General features: G+C 45.4%; 1 protein-coding gene across 1 annotated transcript in view; it reads left to right on the top strand.

Annotated features, from left to right (window-relative positions):
• pkhd1l1.1 (PKHD1 like 1, tandem duplicate 1) overlaps nucleotides 1-17881 on the top strand; it is a gene marked incomplete at its 5' end in the record, with an annotated part of 36751 nt that overhangs the window by 1777 nt on the left and 17093 nt on the right. The window contains 33 exons of the mRNA XM_079232452.1: nucleotides 54-127; nucleotides 1225-1267; nucleotides 1429-1499; nucleotides 1592-1702; nucleotides 2651-2752; nucleotides 3679-3944; nucleotides 4037-4128; nucleotides 4231-4390; nucleotides 4774-4909; nucleotides 5296-5439; nucleotides 5535-5689; nucleotides 5865-5972; nucleotides 6196-6345; nucleotides 6445-6569; nucleotides 6656-6813; nucleotides 6958-7127; nucleotides 8082-8214; nucleotides 8364-8518; nucleotides 8728-8850; nucleotides 9239-9344; nucleotides 9663-9770; nucleotides 10224-10376; nucleotides 10495-10616; nucleotides 11088-11220; nucleotides 12030-12222; nucleotides 13266-13408; nucleotides 13628-13732; nucleotides 14002-14187; nucleotides 14846-15019; nucleotides 15104-15309; nucleotides 15431-16403; nucleotides 16833-17081; nucleotides 17172-17321. Of these exons, the coding sequence (XP_079088578.1) occupies nucleotides 54-127; nucleotides 1225-1267; nucleotides 1429-1499; nucleotides 1592-1702; nucleotides 2651-2752; nucleotides 3679-3944; nucleotides 4037-4128; nucleotides 4231-4390; nucleotides 4774-4909; nucleotides 5296-5439; nucleotides 5535-5689; nucleotides 5865-5972; nucleotides 6196-6345; nucleotides 6445-6569; nucleotides 6656-6813; nucleotides 6958-7127; nucleotides 8082-8214; nucleotides 8364-8518; nucleotides 8728-8850; nucleotides 9239-9344; nucleotides 9663-9770; nucleotides 10224-10376; nucleotides 10495-10616; nucleotides 11088-11220; nucleotides 12030-12222; nucleotides 13266-13408; nucleotides 13628-13732; nucleotides 14002-14187; nucleotides 14846-15019; nucleotides 15104-15309; nucleotides 15431-16403; nucleotides 16833-17081; nucleotides 17172-17321 (5477 nt within the window). The remainder of the gene's footprint in view (nucleotides 1-53; nucleotides 128-1224; nucleotides 1268-1428; nucleotides 1500-1591; nucleotides 1703-2650; nucleotides 2753-3678; nucleotides 3945-4036; nucleotides 4129-4230; nucleotides 4391-4773; nucleotides 4910-5295; nucleotides 5440-5534; nucleotides 5690-5864; nucleotides 5973-6195; nucleotides 6346-6444; nucleotides 6570-6655; nucleotides 6814-6957; nucleotides 7128-8081; nucleotides 8215-8363; nucleotides 8519-8727; nucleotides 8851-9238; nucleotides 9345-9662; nucleotides 9771-10223; nucleotides 10377-10494; nucleotides 10617-11087; nucleotides 11221-12029; nucleotides 12223-13265; nucleotides 13409-13627; nucleotides 13733-14001; nucleotides 14188-14845; nucleotides 15020-15103; nucleotides 15310-15430; nucleotides 16404-16832; nucleotides 17082-17171; nucleotides 17322-17881) is intronic.

Genomic DNA, 17881 nt, shown 5'->3' with positions numbered 1-17881 from the left:
TGAAGAAAACAATGTAAACACAGTATGAAAAGTTTCTCTAATGTTTTATGAAGATATAACCTACGACTGGACTCCGAGAGCTCTTGGTGGGGATACATGAGCTGCAAGATGACGGGGACGTATGTCGGTAAGTTTTGTTCTCAGAGGCTCTGAATATATGAGGAGACATGCACGTGAAGAGGGTAACAAAAATACTCATAGATATAACTATTTTTGATGATATGTTTTGTTTAAATACGCACATTATGCATTATATGTGCTAATGTGCATACATTTCTAGAACAGAAATGTGATGAAGCCAAGCCTCAAAATTCTGGTTTCATTTTGTGGACATTAGAGAGTCAAAGGGTTTCTTTAGAGGAAACTTTGAATATTTAAAATACTGTCAATAGCCAGACAAAACAATACATGTTCTACATGTTTGCAGGAATAAAATGTTGTATGAATAAGGCTATGAATGATATGAGAACAAACCCCTCTGTAATGACCTTCAGAATATAGAGAGGAATGAAGGTGTAACGTCTGGTGGATGTAAGAGCTGCTGAAGTGAAGCTTTATGGATCAGTGTCTCAGAAAAAACTAATTTATAGAAAAAGGCCTTTAAAGATTTGTTTTGTTAAATTCCCCACATTTTGACATCACTACAGGTGAATAGAGTAAAAATAAGAAGTAATAGATATCCCCATGAAACTTTCCCAGTCGATTACTGACTATCTATTTTATATTACAGGTTTTCTGAGATATTATGTTTAATGTGTAAACGAGACATCTCATGGTAGCTTTTGGTGAATTGAGGAGAAATCTACAGACACAAATATACAAAGTAGTAAAATAAACATCTAAATGTGTATTTTGGATGTTTTCTTTCTGGTGGTCTAAAAGAAGACATGTTATGGAACCTAAATAGAACAATGTAGGGCGACTGGGGCTCAGTGGTTTGCATGCCCGTCTTTCAATCAGAGGATCGGTGGTTCGAATCCTGGATCCGCTAGTCCATGTCGATGCGTCCTTGAGCGAGACACTTCACCCCTAGTCGCTCCCCGTTGCTGTGTCTACGGTGTATTGAGCAAAAATGGAAGTCGCTTTGGATAAAAGTGTCAATCTCTTAATTCACCAGTGTATGAAAAACAATGTTTTGCCCGAGGTATCTCGCTTTAAAAAATAAAAGGTAGATTTTGAGACTGTATAAACTGTCCTTTAGTCATTTTGTTTTATTTCCAACAGGGCATCACAACATGACGTACATTCTGGATAGTGAATTTGGAAGGTAAAGCATTGTTACAGAATGTCTTTCCTTTGTAACGTCAGCTAAGGTTTGAATACCTTTGATGGTTTCAGAAAGCCCTCCAAGTTTTCTACAACCTTTGAAGCAAAAAGTTTTTTCACAAAAAAACTAAGAATATTGATTCATTTCTTTCCAATCTTTAGGAGTTTAGCGGCCAAGAATCTGTACTTTGTTTCAGCTTTGGGCAAGATCTCCATGTTTCAGACCTTTGCAGGTACGACACACAGAAGGATGTTCACAACAAAGTACCTCCTGTGTCGTATTCATCCTCCTTACAGTGAAGTGTGTGTCATGTCTCCTGTTCAGAGGTGACAGGAGTCTCTCCAGCGGCGGGCAGTGTGATGGGCGGAACCCTGTTGACCGTCCACGGCCGCAACTTCGACCAAACCGACCGGCCGGCACGGGTTCTCGTTGGAGGTAATCAGTTTCCAACACCACGGCGACTCTTCTGTTGCCACTGCGGTACAAAGCGTTGCATGGCTGCACCTCAGGCAAAACAAAACCCTACCCAGCGGTGGGGCCCTCAAGGCTTGAGATGGCGATAATCCTTTTCAGCGCGAACAGAAACGATGCACACTTTGAGACGCGGCAGACAAAAGAAAACGTCTGGGCTGTCACGCGGGAGAGAAAAGAATCTTCTGAAGGCTTAGAGACGCAGCAGACCGTGACAAAACAAGTCTTTCACAAGAACTCGTGTGTCGTGGAACATGTCGACTGTCACTTTCTTTGAATATGTCTTTAGGCTCAATCATCATCAAATTAGATTTTTTCTTCCACAACTTCACACCATGATGAACTCAACGAACGATTTTGAGGTCAGCAGGAATGAATATAAATGAGATACATAATGCAGATGATACATTATCAACTGACATATTATGTGACAACGTCTTGCCACACAATATTCATAATCGGGTTTGTAAGACTACAATAAGATTGACATATTACCGGTAAAGTACGTGGAACTGTAACCGACCAGAGAAATCAAAGTTGAAATACACATCAGAGTTAAACAACCACTTCAGGGATTTCATAAACGTTTCATTGCATGCACAACTAGAAAAGATTATTTTATGTTGCAAGAAAAACAATGTGCTCCTGGTTTCTGTCCTCTCAATCATCTTCCATTTGCTAAATTACATTAATTTACATTGGAACCCTGGAAAACAAAGTAACGTGTAACTACAAAGTGCATTCTGAGACAAAATATCACAAATAAAGGGAAAAATAATCAAAATAAGTGGAGGTATAAGGATCAATGCAACCAAGGTGCATAAATCAGATGATGACACAGGATATAAGTACATAATTAGAATATGTTCACTTTGCGGTTAACTGTTTTTGGGATTTTTTGTTTTCCTTCAGGTCTGCCTTGTGAAATCCAGACTGTGTCCGATGACAGAATCACATGCAGAACCCCGAAGAACGAGATGAACAACAACAACAACAACATGACAGTCTACCCAGGTGAGGTCCCGCCTCCTCTTTTGTCTTTTGACGTGCCGCTAACCTGTGCCGTGCAATCATCTGAACAAAGCGTTAACACCTCTTGACACCTCCATCGCTGGTGGAATCTAAAGCGTTCCGGTCTGCTCGACAACAGAAGACGTGATCTCGTCGTCACCATCTCTTGTCACAGTTGATCAAGGATCGAGGACAGATATCCTGTTATCTGACTGTGACTAGAGCACATCTTTTTGATCATACATCATGCGCAAGACCTTTTGTAGAGCTGATTGAACAGCCGGTGATGGATATCTAAAACAAGATACTGTCTACTTCAGTCAACTTAGCTGCTTGAGAACAAAAGTAAATGACTGGCCTTTTTTAGATGATTTCAAGAGTAAGATGAGTTTCGGAACAGCGCTCATGTGATTCAAAGGTTTTCATTTGAAGTATGCAGCGTGCAAATGAGCGCTCAAACAGGTTTCTGTTGACATTCTGCAAAGAATTTGCTAAAGAAGCCAAAAAGGTACCTTGTTCCTCTTGTGGTTATTTCTACTGTCTAATGGTTACGCTATCTGTTTAATAAGAGATGCAACAAACATTAAGTTTCACACGTGAATGTCCTGCTGGTTATTTCTTAGATTCATGGATTTCTTTGTCTCTAAAATGTCAGAAAAAAAGAAAAGAAAAAAATGTCCACTGTAATTTCAGAGAACCCAAAATGGCGTCTCGTGTTTAATTTTGTCAACGGTTCAAAACCCAGAGATATTTAGTTTACTATCACATAAGCCAACGAAAAGCAGCAAATGCACACATTGGAGCAGTTGAAATCAGTGAAAAAAAGACGACTGAACCAACTGTTCCCGTTTTCATTTTCTGTTGGTTCGCTCATTGATTAAACTGCTAATCTGCTGAGCTCTGATTTTGATGCAACACCATTGATCCAGGTGGAAGAGGCTTGACGATGGAGGTGTGGAACGAGACGAGACCCAGATACCTGACTGACATTCTGAGCTACGATAAGAACACGACTGGATACTGGGCGGAGTGGATCGACTCCATGCCCCACGTCTTTTTGCCTAAACTCGATTATTTCAGCTCCCGAACCAGAGGCTTCTTCGTCCCACCAGCCAGCGCCAACTACACCATGTACCTGCACTGTGATGACCGATGTGAGCTCTACCTCAGCAACTCCAGCCGCCCAGAAGACAAGGTGAAGCACGCCGACTGTTATCATCACAAGAACTCCTGCTGTGAATATTATTATGTTGTAATGAATTCTTCATATCTCTCCTTTAACTTTAGGTTAAAATTGCATACCAGACACGTTATGTCTCAGATTTCACTAAAATGAAATCGCAGAAGTCTGCAGTGCTGGATCTAAAGCAAGGAAAGCCGTAAGTGCATGATCCTAATGGCTCTTAATACCTCTTAAAAAAAACTTCTAATCATTAGTTCATATTGTATTTCATCATTTACATTTTTTTTTCTTCCTGTAGCTACTACATGGAAATTCTGCATCAAGATTATGCCTATGCTGGGAGTTTCAACGTTGCATTGTTCCAAGAGGCTAGTCCATTCACAGAAGACCAGACGGACGATGCGGTCGATGAGGTCCAGCATATCGTGGCTGAATATGACGTGTTTGATGAGCAACAGGTACGCAGTTGCTCACCTGTTGCTCACCTGTAGCTCCTGTTAAACGCAGCACATCCCAGATTATCTTCTCAGCTCCCTTTTAAAGGAATGGTTCAAGTTACACGAGAAGGTTGACACCACTCTCATGTATGAAGCATATTTCCCAAAATGTCGAACTATTCATTTTAACCTAAAAATACTTACACCTTTGCAGTTTCCTAAATAAAATGATAAAAACTTATGTTCTTTAAAATCCCATTCTGCGGGATTTGTTAAAAGGCGTTTTGCAGAATGTAGGAAATGAGGTGGACGTGAATATAACCGGTTGAGGCAAGGTGGGTACAACAAAGACACCCGCTTCTCTCTTCTGTACCTCACATTCGCTTCCTCTCACTGTTACCCAGGTGGTGACCTTTGACTCCTGGCCCACCAGTGTCACTGCAGTCAAAGAGGTCCAGAAGGTTACCGTCAGCAGTGGCTGTGCCAGCCATCTTTGCGGGAGCACCTTCATCCGCCTGGGCTACGGAGAAGCAAAGACAGGTAATGCGTTGTACAATTGATTCCTTTTAGAAATAATCATTTGTTTCATTAGTATCTGGCATGGTAAAACCCCTAAAATATCATGGTGAAAAGGTATGACCCGCCCGACTCTGCCTCTGATCGGCTTACCCTGATATTCTGACCAACCCTAACCAATCATTCTCCTCATGCCAACCCAACCGACGATGGCAACGAGTACTAGCCAATCAGAGGCAGGTAGGGCGAGTGATGCAGATTCGTAATTGCACACGACTGCATACATGTTTAGCTTTGGTAGCCGCACAAAGAAAACCCTCAACCTGTTGCTCTGATCTAAAGAATCCACAGTGCAGTATATGCCAGCCATTGTGTTTGCTCACAAGCTTCGTCTCTTTTCTTTTTTCTAGGACCAATTTCAGTGACCGCCTCAGCTGATGCAGTGGCAGCATCCTTGAACAGCCTTTGGACCATCAAACCCGACACGGTCCAGGTCACCAAACAGGACGACAGCCGAGGCTCGAACTACCTGGTCACGTTTGATTCTGACAGAGGTATGAAGAGACGGAAGAGTGGTCGTTACACTTCATTCACATGCATTTGTGCAGCTGACCTTAATACTATAAACTATTATTTTTGTGGACTGCAGGTGATTTCAAACCTCTAAACTGGGAGGTTTTTGGCTCTGACACCAACGTCACCGTTGCCGAGGTTACGAAGGGGATAGGCAACATGGAGACCTTCACTCTGCTCTGGGGGGGAATCCCCACCAAGCCCATCGCCTTCAATGCAACTGAGTCTGAGGTCTGTTGTGTGTCTCTCTGTCAGCATCGACAAGCCTCATTACTCCTTCAGATAATGACTCAATACGATCTCAGTTCATTTCTTAAACAGTTTGTTTAAAATAGATTCTTATTTTGGACTCAGCCTGTACTGAGTAGAAACTATATTCACTTCCGGCTCGTGTCGTCGTGAACAGGTGCGGTTGGCTCTGGAGGACACGATGAAAGCCGAGTGTCCTGCTGAGGTCCTGACCAATGGGACTGGTGTGAAGTACTTCAACGACTTTGAAAGCGACAACTCTCAGGTCAGTGGGGATAAATAAACGGTCCGGGTTTTTATTTTTCAAGTGAGAGAGAAAACAAACTAATTTTGAGAAATGTGGCAAGCATTTGCACGTTGAGTGCACGAACGAATGAAAGCGTTTCCCGAGCCTGAGCTTCTTTGAATTGCCTCATGGACGTTAAAGCGTTGGAGAGATTTTTCGGATTTGAGGTTCTCACAGTTTTCTGCTTTCTTGCACCCACCAGTTCGACAGTGCTGTGAAAGGGACTCCGATGAAAAACACTGCTTTCTGCGGCTTGTGGTCGCTGAAGAACGCAGAGGTCCTCTTCAAGGACTCTTACACCAAAGTGTCTGGCGGCAGCTACGGATCCGTCTCATTGGACAAGTATCCCACGGTAAAACACACAACTGCTTCATTTAAGCTACAGGCGGTTAGAATTCATACTGTGAATGAACAATGGATGCAACTTTGTTTCCTCTCCTTCCCCTTGCAGCTTTGCTTTGCATACAAGGGGATGTTGAAGGACGAAGTTGGAATGAAGTTCACTTACCGTGACAGCCAAGGCCAAACCCAGACCAAGACCGCAAAGATCAGCACTGTCTTCACCAAGGGCCACAAGTCAGTAAATGCCACTTTTAATTTCCAGACGATGTGCAAACTTCTCAGCATAAGCGCAGCTTCTAAACGTGGTGGTCTCGTGACAGATGGAGTTACAAATGCATGGACCTGCAGAGCTCCCTGCAGACGGAATACATCGGAAGCAATTACGCTCTGCAGGAGTTTGACCTCTACAAAGACGGGGGAGATTTCTACGTGGACGTCGTTCACATTGGGAAGAATCCCACCACAAATGATGTAAACGGTACGCAGCTTGATCGTAGTTCTGATTTGGGGTTGACCGTCAGAGTTTGAAAGGGCAATCCGATTATATTCCATTCCGTCTTTTTTTTCCGCGTGAATACTTTTCTTTGCCGTCAATATGTTCCTGTGCGTTGTTTTCTTCCAGCCCTTGGCCTCAAGAGGAGGCCTCCACCCTTTGAGAGCTCTGGCTGGTCCTTCGAGGTGATCGCTGTGGCCAAAGACATGTCGACCGCTCCACGGATCAGCTACGAGATCAAAGCCACGCCAGTCGCATGTGCCTATGGTTTCCCGCTGCTCGAAGTTGGCTTCCTGCAGGTAACGAATATGTTGAATTTATGGAACAGTGTGATACTGAAGACTCACTCTTCACCTGCATATTCCTTCATTTGGCAGCAGTGTAGACTGCAGGAAAACACAGATGTTCATCTTAATATTTAGACCCAGGAAACCTAAATGCGGGCAACGGTGTGGAGCTGACGAGAGAAGGTGGGGATTCCCCATCTACTTCAGTGCAGTCAGAGTAAATCTGCCTGCCTGGCTTGCGTTTCACAAAGCAAGGTTTGGGTCCAGGAAATCAAAGCTTTCTGCTGCGATGCAACTGTGCTAAACTCTGAGCCGATGTGCCGGTAAAACAGTCAAATAGAGCGATATGAGCGTGAACTAAATAGTGGGATTCATCCCGATGGCGCTGCTCTGAAACAGCAAACACAAGGAAAGCCAGGTGTCATCTTCAGCAGTGTGACTCATGAATGCTCAGCCCACGGCCATGTGGTATCACTTGGAGTACAGAGAGGCGCCACAGTGAACCTGTGTGTGTCTCATGCCTCGGCATGCTGTGCAGTCACTGTGTATCAGGTCCGGTACGGAAAAGTGTGACTACAGGGAGTAGTGTCGTTTCCTCATTCGGCAGTTTGTGTTATGATTTTAAAAACCTTAAGTGGGATTACGCTATACATTTCTTAACTAAGCTAATTTATGTCATGTTTATTATTACCGTAAGTATGAATAGGAGGCAGCAGTGCTACATACTGTACTACAGTACTTAAAGCCAAAGCTAGTTTGCAATGCCTGGCCTTCGATATACAAATACACAAAACTCAAGAGTATAATACAGTACATGCAAAGCTCCAAACACAAACAATTACACGATACAAATGAGTTCCGCATCTTGATCCTCCGTACAGAGAAAGACACATAACGTCAAGGATACAACAGCACATGATGTCTGAGTCTTTTTAATCCTCGGTTCTTCCCTCTCCACCTCTCTAGATGTCCAACAGCAGCGAGGACGCGGCGGAGTTCAAGGCCGGATCAGCCTCCGTCAGCATCACTCGGTCTCACAGGGCCACCGCTCCTCTGAACGGCACCTTCAACGTGGAGAGCTACGGAGGCCGAGTTGAAGGTTTAAAAGAGCATGAGAGTAAAGTACAAGTACCTGAAAATTGTACCTGAGTACAGTATTTGAGTAAATGTACTTGAGTCCCACCACTGCCTGCTCCTACGACATACGCAGCAGTTGCTTGTGTTAACATAGCCGGTGCTCGTTCTCAGGTCTGTCGGTGGACATCAGCGAGGACGACCTGAAGTACGCGCTACAGGGAATCCCGGGGATGGGCGAGGTCAAAGTTCAGAGGCAGGGAAGCTGCAGAGACCCCAAGTGGAGGATCCAGTGGCTCACCAGACCCGGAAACCAGCCTCTACTCAAGGTCACACTCTTCTTTGGTCATTTTGGTGGCAGCAGTAGCACAGTAGCCACAGCGGCTGCAATAGTACTCGTAGTAATACAGGAAGCACAGTGTTGGTAGTACTTTTATCAGCAATATTTACTCGTGACGAATGTCTTTGGTTCCAGTTTATAGAGGCATGAAGAAAACAGCCGTCCGGAGTCCTGAACGGTGATTTATTCTCATTGCAGGTGGTCGGCTCGTTGCTCGTCGGCCAAAACGCAAACGTTTTTGCGAAGGAGAGCAAGAAGGGAGGCCTGTTGATGCGACGCCTGACAGGAGAACACTTTCGTGTCCCGGAAACCAAACCACAGGTACAGCCGAGAGTCAAAAAGCCTCCGGCCCATCTGGTTTTAGGTCAAATGTGTGTTTTGGCCACTGCTGGCTGAGTGTGTTGTGTCTCGCCATAAATTCTGCAGAGCGAGTACTGCTTCTGTCGGTAACGTTGCACCATGCAGCTGCATCTGTACTTCAGGTGCCTCCAGGCAGGATATAACCAAATGATTGCATGCTACTGAATAATTGCTTTGTACTGACGATCTGACAGCTAAAGACCTCTATTGTTCTCTTGTATGGCTGCAGTGAGTTCACTTTAAGTGCAAGGGCGTTGGTTTTGCATGTGGTTGGTAGGGACATGTCCCGAGGACAGAGTTGTTGTGTCATGAAACAAATGAGACAATTTGGGATTTTCCCTGTTTGCAGGTGGAGATTTTCATCAACGGCATTCTCTCAAAGTGTTCTGGCAACTGTGGATATGAATGGTCTGAGGATAAGACTCCAGTTGTGACTGGAATCAGCCCCTCTCAAGGTGTGCTGTCTCTGAAATATTATTGAGTTATTCAACATAACGCATTATTGCTTATTGATTGATTTTTAAGCCTTAATTAATAAATCTAATTGCCGTTCTTCTATATTACAGCAAACAGTTGTTTAAAGTGAGACAATTAAATGATGTATTAATATTCTATGTGTAAAACATTCAATACCAGTATACTACATAATATGAAATGTAATAAAAACAGATCCATATTTAGTGAATTGTCAGCTTTTGTGTACATATGCTCCATGTAAAACATGGCGATGGTGGTGAGGGTTCTATCTGTAATGAAATATCGCTGACTTTCAGGATCTAATGGCCTGGGGACTCTTCTGACCGTCACTGGGACCGGCTTCAGGAGTGAAAACGCCTCCATCCTAGTGGGAAAGAGCCGGTGCCATGTTGAGCAGATCACCGGTAAGTGAAAGAAGATTTTAGGAGGGAAGACTGTATCCTGTCGTTGAAATGAGTTGGATGTTTATTATCTAATGGAAGGGGTTAAACCACACTTTGACCATGAGAGATGTTTGTGAGTCAACTGTACAAAAAGCGAAAAAGAAGATGTATTTATAATGTAGGAGTTATGGAACAACGCTAAAATGAATGCAAGAATGGTCAACAATTTTTTGTTTTCAAAAGGATTGTTTATAAAACAATGAGGGTTATAAGTGTGAATGAAATGTATGTATACATATTTTTCTTCTTCTTCTTTATATCGAATGAATTAATTGATTTAATTGATAATAATTTAGGATAGGACCTATACCTTTTCAGTCTTTCTGTTTTTGTATATTAAATTGTGCCTTTACTTATTGTATTGTAATGATTGACTAAATAAAACACACAAACAAACAAACAATGGTCTTTCAGCAACCACTCAGGTGTGCAGGCTTGGCAGCGCCAGCGCGGGTACTTACCCCGTGTCGGTCAGCTTCCTCTCCCTGGGCGATGCATCAGGAAGCAACGTCTTCACCTACCAGCTCATTGTTTCCTCTGTCGCTCCGCTCTCTGGAAGCGTGGCAGGTGAGACTTTACTCAAATCTGTAGAAGCGTTATTATCCATCACAAAATCAAAAGCAGAATCACTGTCACTAGAATACAAATGTGTGTAACCATTATCTTTTATGCTTTTTCTTCTCAGGAGGCACTCTGCTGACGGTGACAGGTTTCGGCTTCAGCCAGAACACCGCGGTTACCGTGGGCAGCGACGAGTGCACCGTGGTTCATGCTAGCGACACTGAGCTGAAGTGCAGAACGCCGGCTGTAAGAGTCCCGACTGTATTATGGAGACACGTTTTCACACAAAGCATTTATTATGTTCTTATAGGTCGGCACACACAAGCTCTGTTGCCGTTGTTGGCGCCGTCTGTGCTGTTAGCACCGTTAGCTTCGAGCCGCCATGTTGAGAGCCGCGTGGAGTCAATTCCTCAAGCATAAATATGCTCTGAATTTGTAAGTTAGCGCCTTTAAAGATAGAGACGAGCCACAAAGTCAGGAAACGGACTCAGTAATATCTAAGTTGGATAGCATAAGCTAGTAATAACCATTATGCGCTGCCGATCATACAAGACCAAGTACTGTAAGGCTGTAACAACATTTTTTTCAATTTATTTATTAATTTGTACAAATTATTTGAACATGACAGGCTAATAGTTTGCAAATAGCCTGAGCTCTAAGTAAGGCACTTATTTGACGTATTTCTTAATAAATAAATGCTCATATTACTTATTCCAGGGGACTGCAGGATCACACAGCGTCACCGTGATGGTGGGAAACACGAGTCAGACCGCCGGCAGCTCCTTCACCTACGATGACTCGCTCACAGCACAGATCTCAGGCCTGAGTCCCCGCACCGCCACTGTGATTGGTGAGTTTGGGTGACCTTTATGAACTGTATTCATGCATTTGATCACCTTTCAGTGAGGGACGATTGTTATAAAGGGTTAATGCGATGGGAAAAACCCAGACGAGAGGTGTAATGGAGAGGATTTGTTTTATCCTAGTCGAAAGGTAATACTATCGCTCTACTGAATGTTTGTTCTTCCTTTGTTTGTGAAGAGAAAAAGATTCAATGTGTGTTTCAAGGCGACGCCTTATAGCTTATCAAAAGCATTTGTCAAGTGAATTAGTTCCAGGAATACAATATTTTATTGTTGGGAACATTATGTTATGCTAAGAAAGCAGATGATATATAACAGGCGATATATATATGATGTTTTGCATAGCGCCTCTTCCTATTGAGGAACATAATGTATCGGTCTAATGATGTCTGTGTCTGAAGGGAATAGAGATTGCACGATGTTTGGGCTTTACTGTTCAGAGTTGGCATGTGAATCCACCGTCACGTCTTGCCACCTTTTGTCATCGCCGTCACCTCGCTAGTTCTGTTCTTTTGTGTCCTGTAATGTTGACTTGCAGGTTTTCTCAGCTTTTGCCCTTTGTACTCACGAAACCTTGAGAATCTGAGCATGAGAGAGTGCCACGTCTTCCCATGCATTTATAGGAACCAACACCGCATCCTCCTCACAAGGAGCATACGTGTTGCGGTGTCTGTGGTACTCACTTAACCAGATGACAAGTGATAATTATCTTGGCACTTGAGTGACAGAAGCTCCTCCGCTGAAAAGATCTGTTGACGTTTTTCCTTTCTTTCTTTTCTTGATGCCTTTTGTGTAGGACATGAGGTTCTCATCATCCGGGGCTCAAACCTGGGAGGCGGAGACAACGACAGCGTCGTGTACGTGGGCGGGAAGGAGTGTGCGACGGTGCAGTGGGCGGCGACGGTCATCACCTGTCGTCTCCCCGCGCTGCCGCCCGGCACGCACAAGCTGGATGTTCAGCTTGGAGACAATGGCAACCCCCAGATAAGGTAGAGCAGACATGAAAGAGGTTTTCACTCGGGCAACAATTCATCCGCTACGTACCCACTGAAGGAATGCCCGGTTGTGTCGGCAGGTGTGAATTATTTCCCGCAGGCCAGAAAGGCGTCAAGAGCTTTTGCTACACATCGCTTTAGGGTTCAGAGTAGATCTGTAGATAAGAATGTCTATCTAAAAATAACTTTACAAGCCATATTATACAGTGTCCCCTAATGTTTTCAGATTATCAAACATACACAAACAAAATGTAGTTAATATAAATTACTTTATTTATAGCAGTTATTAGCATTAAGGGGAACTATGCCCACATATTATTCCTATGGTCAAAGAATATTAGAGAACGTGAACAACTGATGTTCATCATATCATCTGTTTTCTCAAGTGTGAACGCTATAATAGAATAAAACAATTTTTTTTTTGTCGGCTCACAAAATCTCACATTAATTTTCCGCTTCCAAAATGGCATACCATGCACCACATGTTCAATATGTGTACTGTCGTTATACGTTATACTCCAATTAAAGCGTGACTGGAGTTACGTTAACGAACCTGATTGCATTGTGTGACATTAATGCCGGCGTGGTGTCCCGTGTTTGCATATTGGTGATATGATGATATAAAGTGAAGACGTGTGCGTGCTTGTAGATTAGAGATCGCTTGCTATGTTGTGATACAACAAGAATGTGATGTGTCACACCTTTCAACAACAAGCGTGAGAGACGAAAGCACACAATGTGAGTCACATACACTACAGTATTTAGGAACTCCGTACCGCAGTGCATTGTGGGATATTAATGCCAGCGTAGTGTTAGCATACTGCAACATTTCATGTTTCATTCATGTTCTCTTAGTTTTGTCATGGGAATTCTATTAAAACAATCAAAGAAAACACAAACTAAAGTACAGACACACAGTATTGAGATTATTATTGATCCATAATAGCAGACAGATCACATTCACAATTTCATACTGAGGTTTTGGACATCTCAAATACTGTCTAAATGAACTCTTTTTCTTTGTTTTTGTTTCATAGCAACGGCGTGAACGCCACCATCGAATACATCCTGGAAATCTACAGCATCTCCCCACAGCTCGGCTCCTTGATGGGAGGAACCATGGTGACTGTGTCTGGGTCTGGTTTCAGCAACAATACCTCAGACAACAAAGTCTCCATCGGTAAGAAAATTGAGACCCAGCTATTTCAAACAAACTTACTTACCACGGCAATACCATTCAAGATGGTCAGAGTTTCACAACACGACTCCATCCGTGGAACTGGATCTCTAACCAACGAGCTGGCGGCTATCTACAGGATGTAACCACGTCACATTGTTACGACCTCGAGGTCTCGTATGAGTTCTCACACATGTCCTGTGTTGGTTTGTGACGTGGCAGGAGGGGCTGAGTGTGAAGTGAAGGCCGCCTCGGAGAACGAACTGCAGTGTGTGTTGCAGTCGGAGGAGAAGACCCACATCGTCACCAACCAGGGATCCCACCACAGTAGGTTTACGTTTCCGATCCTTTCAGCAGGTGTCAAATTAAATCTGAGTTGGCCAAAACAGAATACAACAGGAAGAGGATCACGTTTCGGAAAGCCGCTGAGAGACTGTTTCTATAACAAAGTGTTTCCAAACCAGTTCCATTTTTCCATAATTAGTCACGTTTAGAATAGAATAGCAAAGTATTCTAATAACATGTTGCTCAACCTGAGACAATGAAATCCTTCCTGTGGGTTATCTGTCAGACTTCACATGTGTTGTGTGTTGCAGCTGATGGACAGGGGTATGCGTGGAATCCCGCCTCACTGCCGGTGTTTGTCGGAGACACGGTAAAGTGGCGCTGGGAGGCCCCGGTCTACCAGAATGTCGCATACGGGGTCCAAAGTGTTTCCAGCCCGAGTGAAACCACCTACAATGGGGGCCCACTCTACAGCGGCGCGACCAAGACTCCCAAAGGTAGAACACGGAGTCCCCTGCCCTGCTTTTACTGTTCGATATCATCAGTGTGCCAGGGAAGCTTTATTTTGTGATACGGCTTTGTGTTGGGTTTGTTCTCTTCTTCTTTTCCTTTGATTAATCAGATGAAGGTGATATTAAAATCTCCTTTTCAAGCAAGAACTAGCCAAGTAAGGAGCTTAAAAAAAACACGATGACTCTAAACAGAGACGTTATTCTCTGTTTCCTACCCTGGGAATACAGATGTAAATTAGCGTATTGCTATCTTTGGTACCGAAGAAGCTATGCACTGTCCCTGTTCAAATAAGTACACAATAAATACATTGCAAACAACAAAATAAAAAGATGTACAGTGCTTGGCTGTAAGCATGGACGAAAAGAAAAAGACAAATGGTAATAATAGCTGTAATTGCAGCTCATACTTTCTTGAACTGCAATATGGTCCGTGTTCACTCTTCCCATCAATTCTGCTGCAGCTGCAATTAATACATCAAGGTGATCTTTATGCGCCTGTGATTTTGTAATGTCGTGATATGTGACAGGTGGAATGGCATTGTGTCACACCTTTCAACAAGCAGGAAGGACGAATGCACGCCATGTATTATTCAATGTCACATAAGGTGCAGCGCTTATGAACTCTCTCTCTCTCTCCCTTCAGGGTCTTTCGTCTACCAATTCACGGCGCCCGGTACGTATTACTACAGCAGCGGCTTCATAGACGGCGCCAACCGCAGGAGCCTGCAGGGAGTGGTGAAAGCCGAGGCCCGGCCAGAGAGGAGCAGCGAGGTCTCTGTCAGCGTGGGAGGCATGGAGGCCCGACACGTGGCGGGAGGTAAACGTATAGATGTGGAGAAGGCAGTAAAAGTACAAATAATACTCGGGGAGCACCTTGAGGATATGATGTGATCTGCTTCAGGTTCTCGTCGCGTCTCCAGAGCAGCGCCGCAGTGCGTCGCCTCCCCACAGTGCCCGCAGACCAATGTGACCTCAGGCAGCCTTTCCTTCAGCGCCTCCGCCTGCTCCACCCCAACGGTCCACTCCATCTCTCCCAACCAGGGGTCATACCACCAGGTCATCCACATTGAGGGCACAGCCTTCAGCGACATCGCCTGCGCTAATGAGGTCAGCCAGGGAGCTTTTACGGCCTCGTATACGATTAGGGGTTTAAATCGTCGTTTATCTCAGCCTTGAGTTCTGCCTCCTGTGACTCCCTGTCTGACTCTGGCGCCTCTGTGTCCTCTAGGTGACGGTGGGAGACCAGCCCTGCCAGGTGGTCAACAGCTCTATCTCCGAGATCAACTGTCGGATCAGCGGCGACAGCAAACTTCCCATCGGCGTCGCTCTGGCCGTAGCCGTCAGCGTCAACAACCTGGGCAACGCCATCATCGCCGTGCAGAACGAGCTCGACCGCCGCTTCGTGGTCCTGCCGGTGGTCGACTCGACCTCGCCTGCCATCGGCAGCTCCAACGGCCACACGCGGATCCTCGTCCACGGCTCCGGCTTCTCCGGGGGCCGGGTGACCGTGGTCGGCCAGCCGTGCGCCGCCGTGTCGGCCAACTACACCCACATCACCTGCGACACCGCTCCCTCTCAGCCGCGGGCCGGTGACGTCGTCTTCCTCGCGGGCCGGATCCTGAGCTCCTGTCATTCAAACTGCTCCTTCGAGTACTCCACCTCCGTCACTCCCACGGTCTCCAGCATTTCCCCCGACAGCATCAGCGACCCGACCACCGTCACCGTCTCCGGCTCAGGGTTCGGCAGCAGCCCGGACGACGTGGCGGTCTTCGCCGGCAGCTCGGAGCTGGCCGTCACCGCCGTGACCGACGGCAACATCACGGTGAGGGTAGACGGCCTGGCCGCGGGCGAACACGACGTCGGAGTGATTGTGAGAAGTAAAGGCCGAGCGTCCGGTTCCGTCACCCTGAGCAGCCGCGCCCGAGCCACCCTCAACCCGGACGCGGGCAGCCTGGCCGGGGGGACGCTTCTCGTCTTCACCGGAAACGGCTTCGCTCCGGGGAACACCAGCGTGACGGTCGGTGGCTCGCCCTGCGAGATTCAGGAGGTGACGGCGGGCCTGCTGAGCTGCCGGACGCCTCCTCACGCCGAGGGGCCGGTGACCGCCGACGTCCAGGTCTTCTCGGTGCGGTATCCCCCGCTCAACTTCACCTACTCCGCAGCCCACACTCCCGTCATCAGCTCCATCAGCCCCAGCTCTGGTAACTACGGTCCTCTGCATCCTGTAGCCATGGTAACACTGGGCAGGAGGAGAGTTTGTTTCCTTGTTTGGGATGGCATTTGTTCGATTCCTTAATCACCCTTGAAAAAGAAGAAGCCTTAGAAAATTACTGTCACTCTGACCGTTCATACGGAACAGAGCAGTACAACTTAAAAAGCACAAATTGACCATGTTAATTCCATTTTATAGAAAACTCAAAAAGCATAAGCATTGACTGTAAGCTTAAGGGTTCAAAAGCAGCTGTTATTTTATTTGGGTGTGTTATTCTCAGCATTTCCCCAGATGTTTCAAATTGAAGGTTTAGAAAACTTTTAAACCTTTCTGTAACAATTTCAGTGAAAACAATGAAGCCATCGTAATTAAAGTAACACAATGTTTTAACCGTCCCCCGGGGGTTTATTTCCCACAGGGCCGAGCGGCGCGACCCTCACGCTGACAGGCTCAGGATTTGGCAACGACTCCCAGCGCGTCTCCGTCACCGTAAACCACGTCCCCTGTGCCGTGTCCACCGTCTCCGACACGCAGGTCCAGTGCACTGCGGGAGACAACCCGGGGGGCGCCTACCCAGTCGCGCTGCACCACCAGGTCAAAGGTCACGCCCAGTCAGACGTCAAGTTCACGCACGAGCTGACTCTGAGCGGCGTGCAGCCCAACCAGGGTATCCCATCCAATCGGTTTCTTGTTTGTGTGTGCGTTTGACTTTTGTGTCTTTGTCAGTTTGATATTAATACTTTCTCCTGGGACTCAGGGAGCTATGGAGGCGGCGCTCTGCTGTCGGTGCAGGGTTCCGGGTTCGACCCGCACAACTCCACTGTGACGATCTGCGGGGAGGAGTGTGAAGTTCAGCGAGAGACGTCCACATCGTCCCGCCTGGACTGCCGCTCTCCGTCCATCAACGGTAAGTTCAGTTCAACAATTAAAACACATGTGGGGACAGTTTGTTGATCAACTGTACTGTAAAGTGTGTTTCCAGTTTCAGTTCTATATTTCAAACGATGGCCGTCCTCCACCTTCTGTCCAAAGTAGCAGGAGGATTCAAAACTTCAAGTTTAAATATTTGAAGAAGAATTGATCAGGCTTTAATGAGACAGTAATTAAGAAGAAAATGCAGCGATATGTAATGTATACAGTTCAGACCCACTGGTGATGGGGGCAAAGTTTGACTTTGGGAAACTGCAGTTCAGGCAACATTCTCATCACGAGGGTCCATATTCACTGTTGTGGAGAGCTGGTGGACATTTTAAGTAACATTTCTGATTTATTGTTATATGACCTCTGTTACGGGAAGCACAGTAACCAATTTCATCTTTAATTTCTGAAACCAAACAAACGCTCTTATACGTCCCAAAAAAAGCATATTTTTCAGTTATTTGACTTGGTAGTTTGCTGTTATCATGTTCTCCTTTTAGAAAGAATGTGTTCCTGCAGGTTTATGATATTTTTAGTTCTCGACTCATT

This window comes from Taurulus bubalis (assembly GCF_910589615.1).
Source record: "Taurulus bubalis genome assembly, chromosome: 16".
In the NCBI taxonomy this organism is placed as follows: domain Eukaryota; kingdom Metazoa; phylum Chordata; class Actinopteri; order Perciformes; family Cottidae; genus Taurulus; species Taurulus bubalis.
Note: the sequence above shows the minus strand (reverse complement) of the source record. Positions and strands in the feature narration are given on the sequence as shown.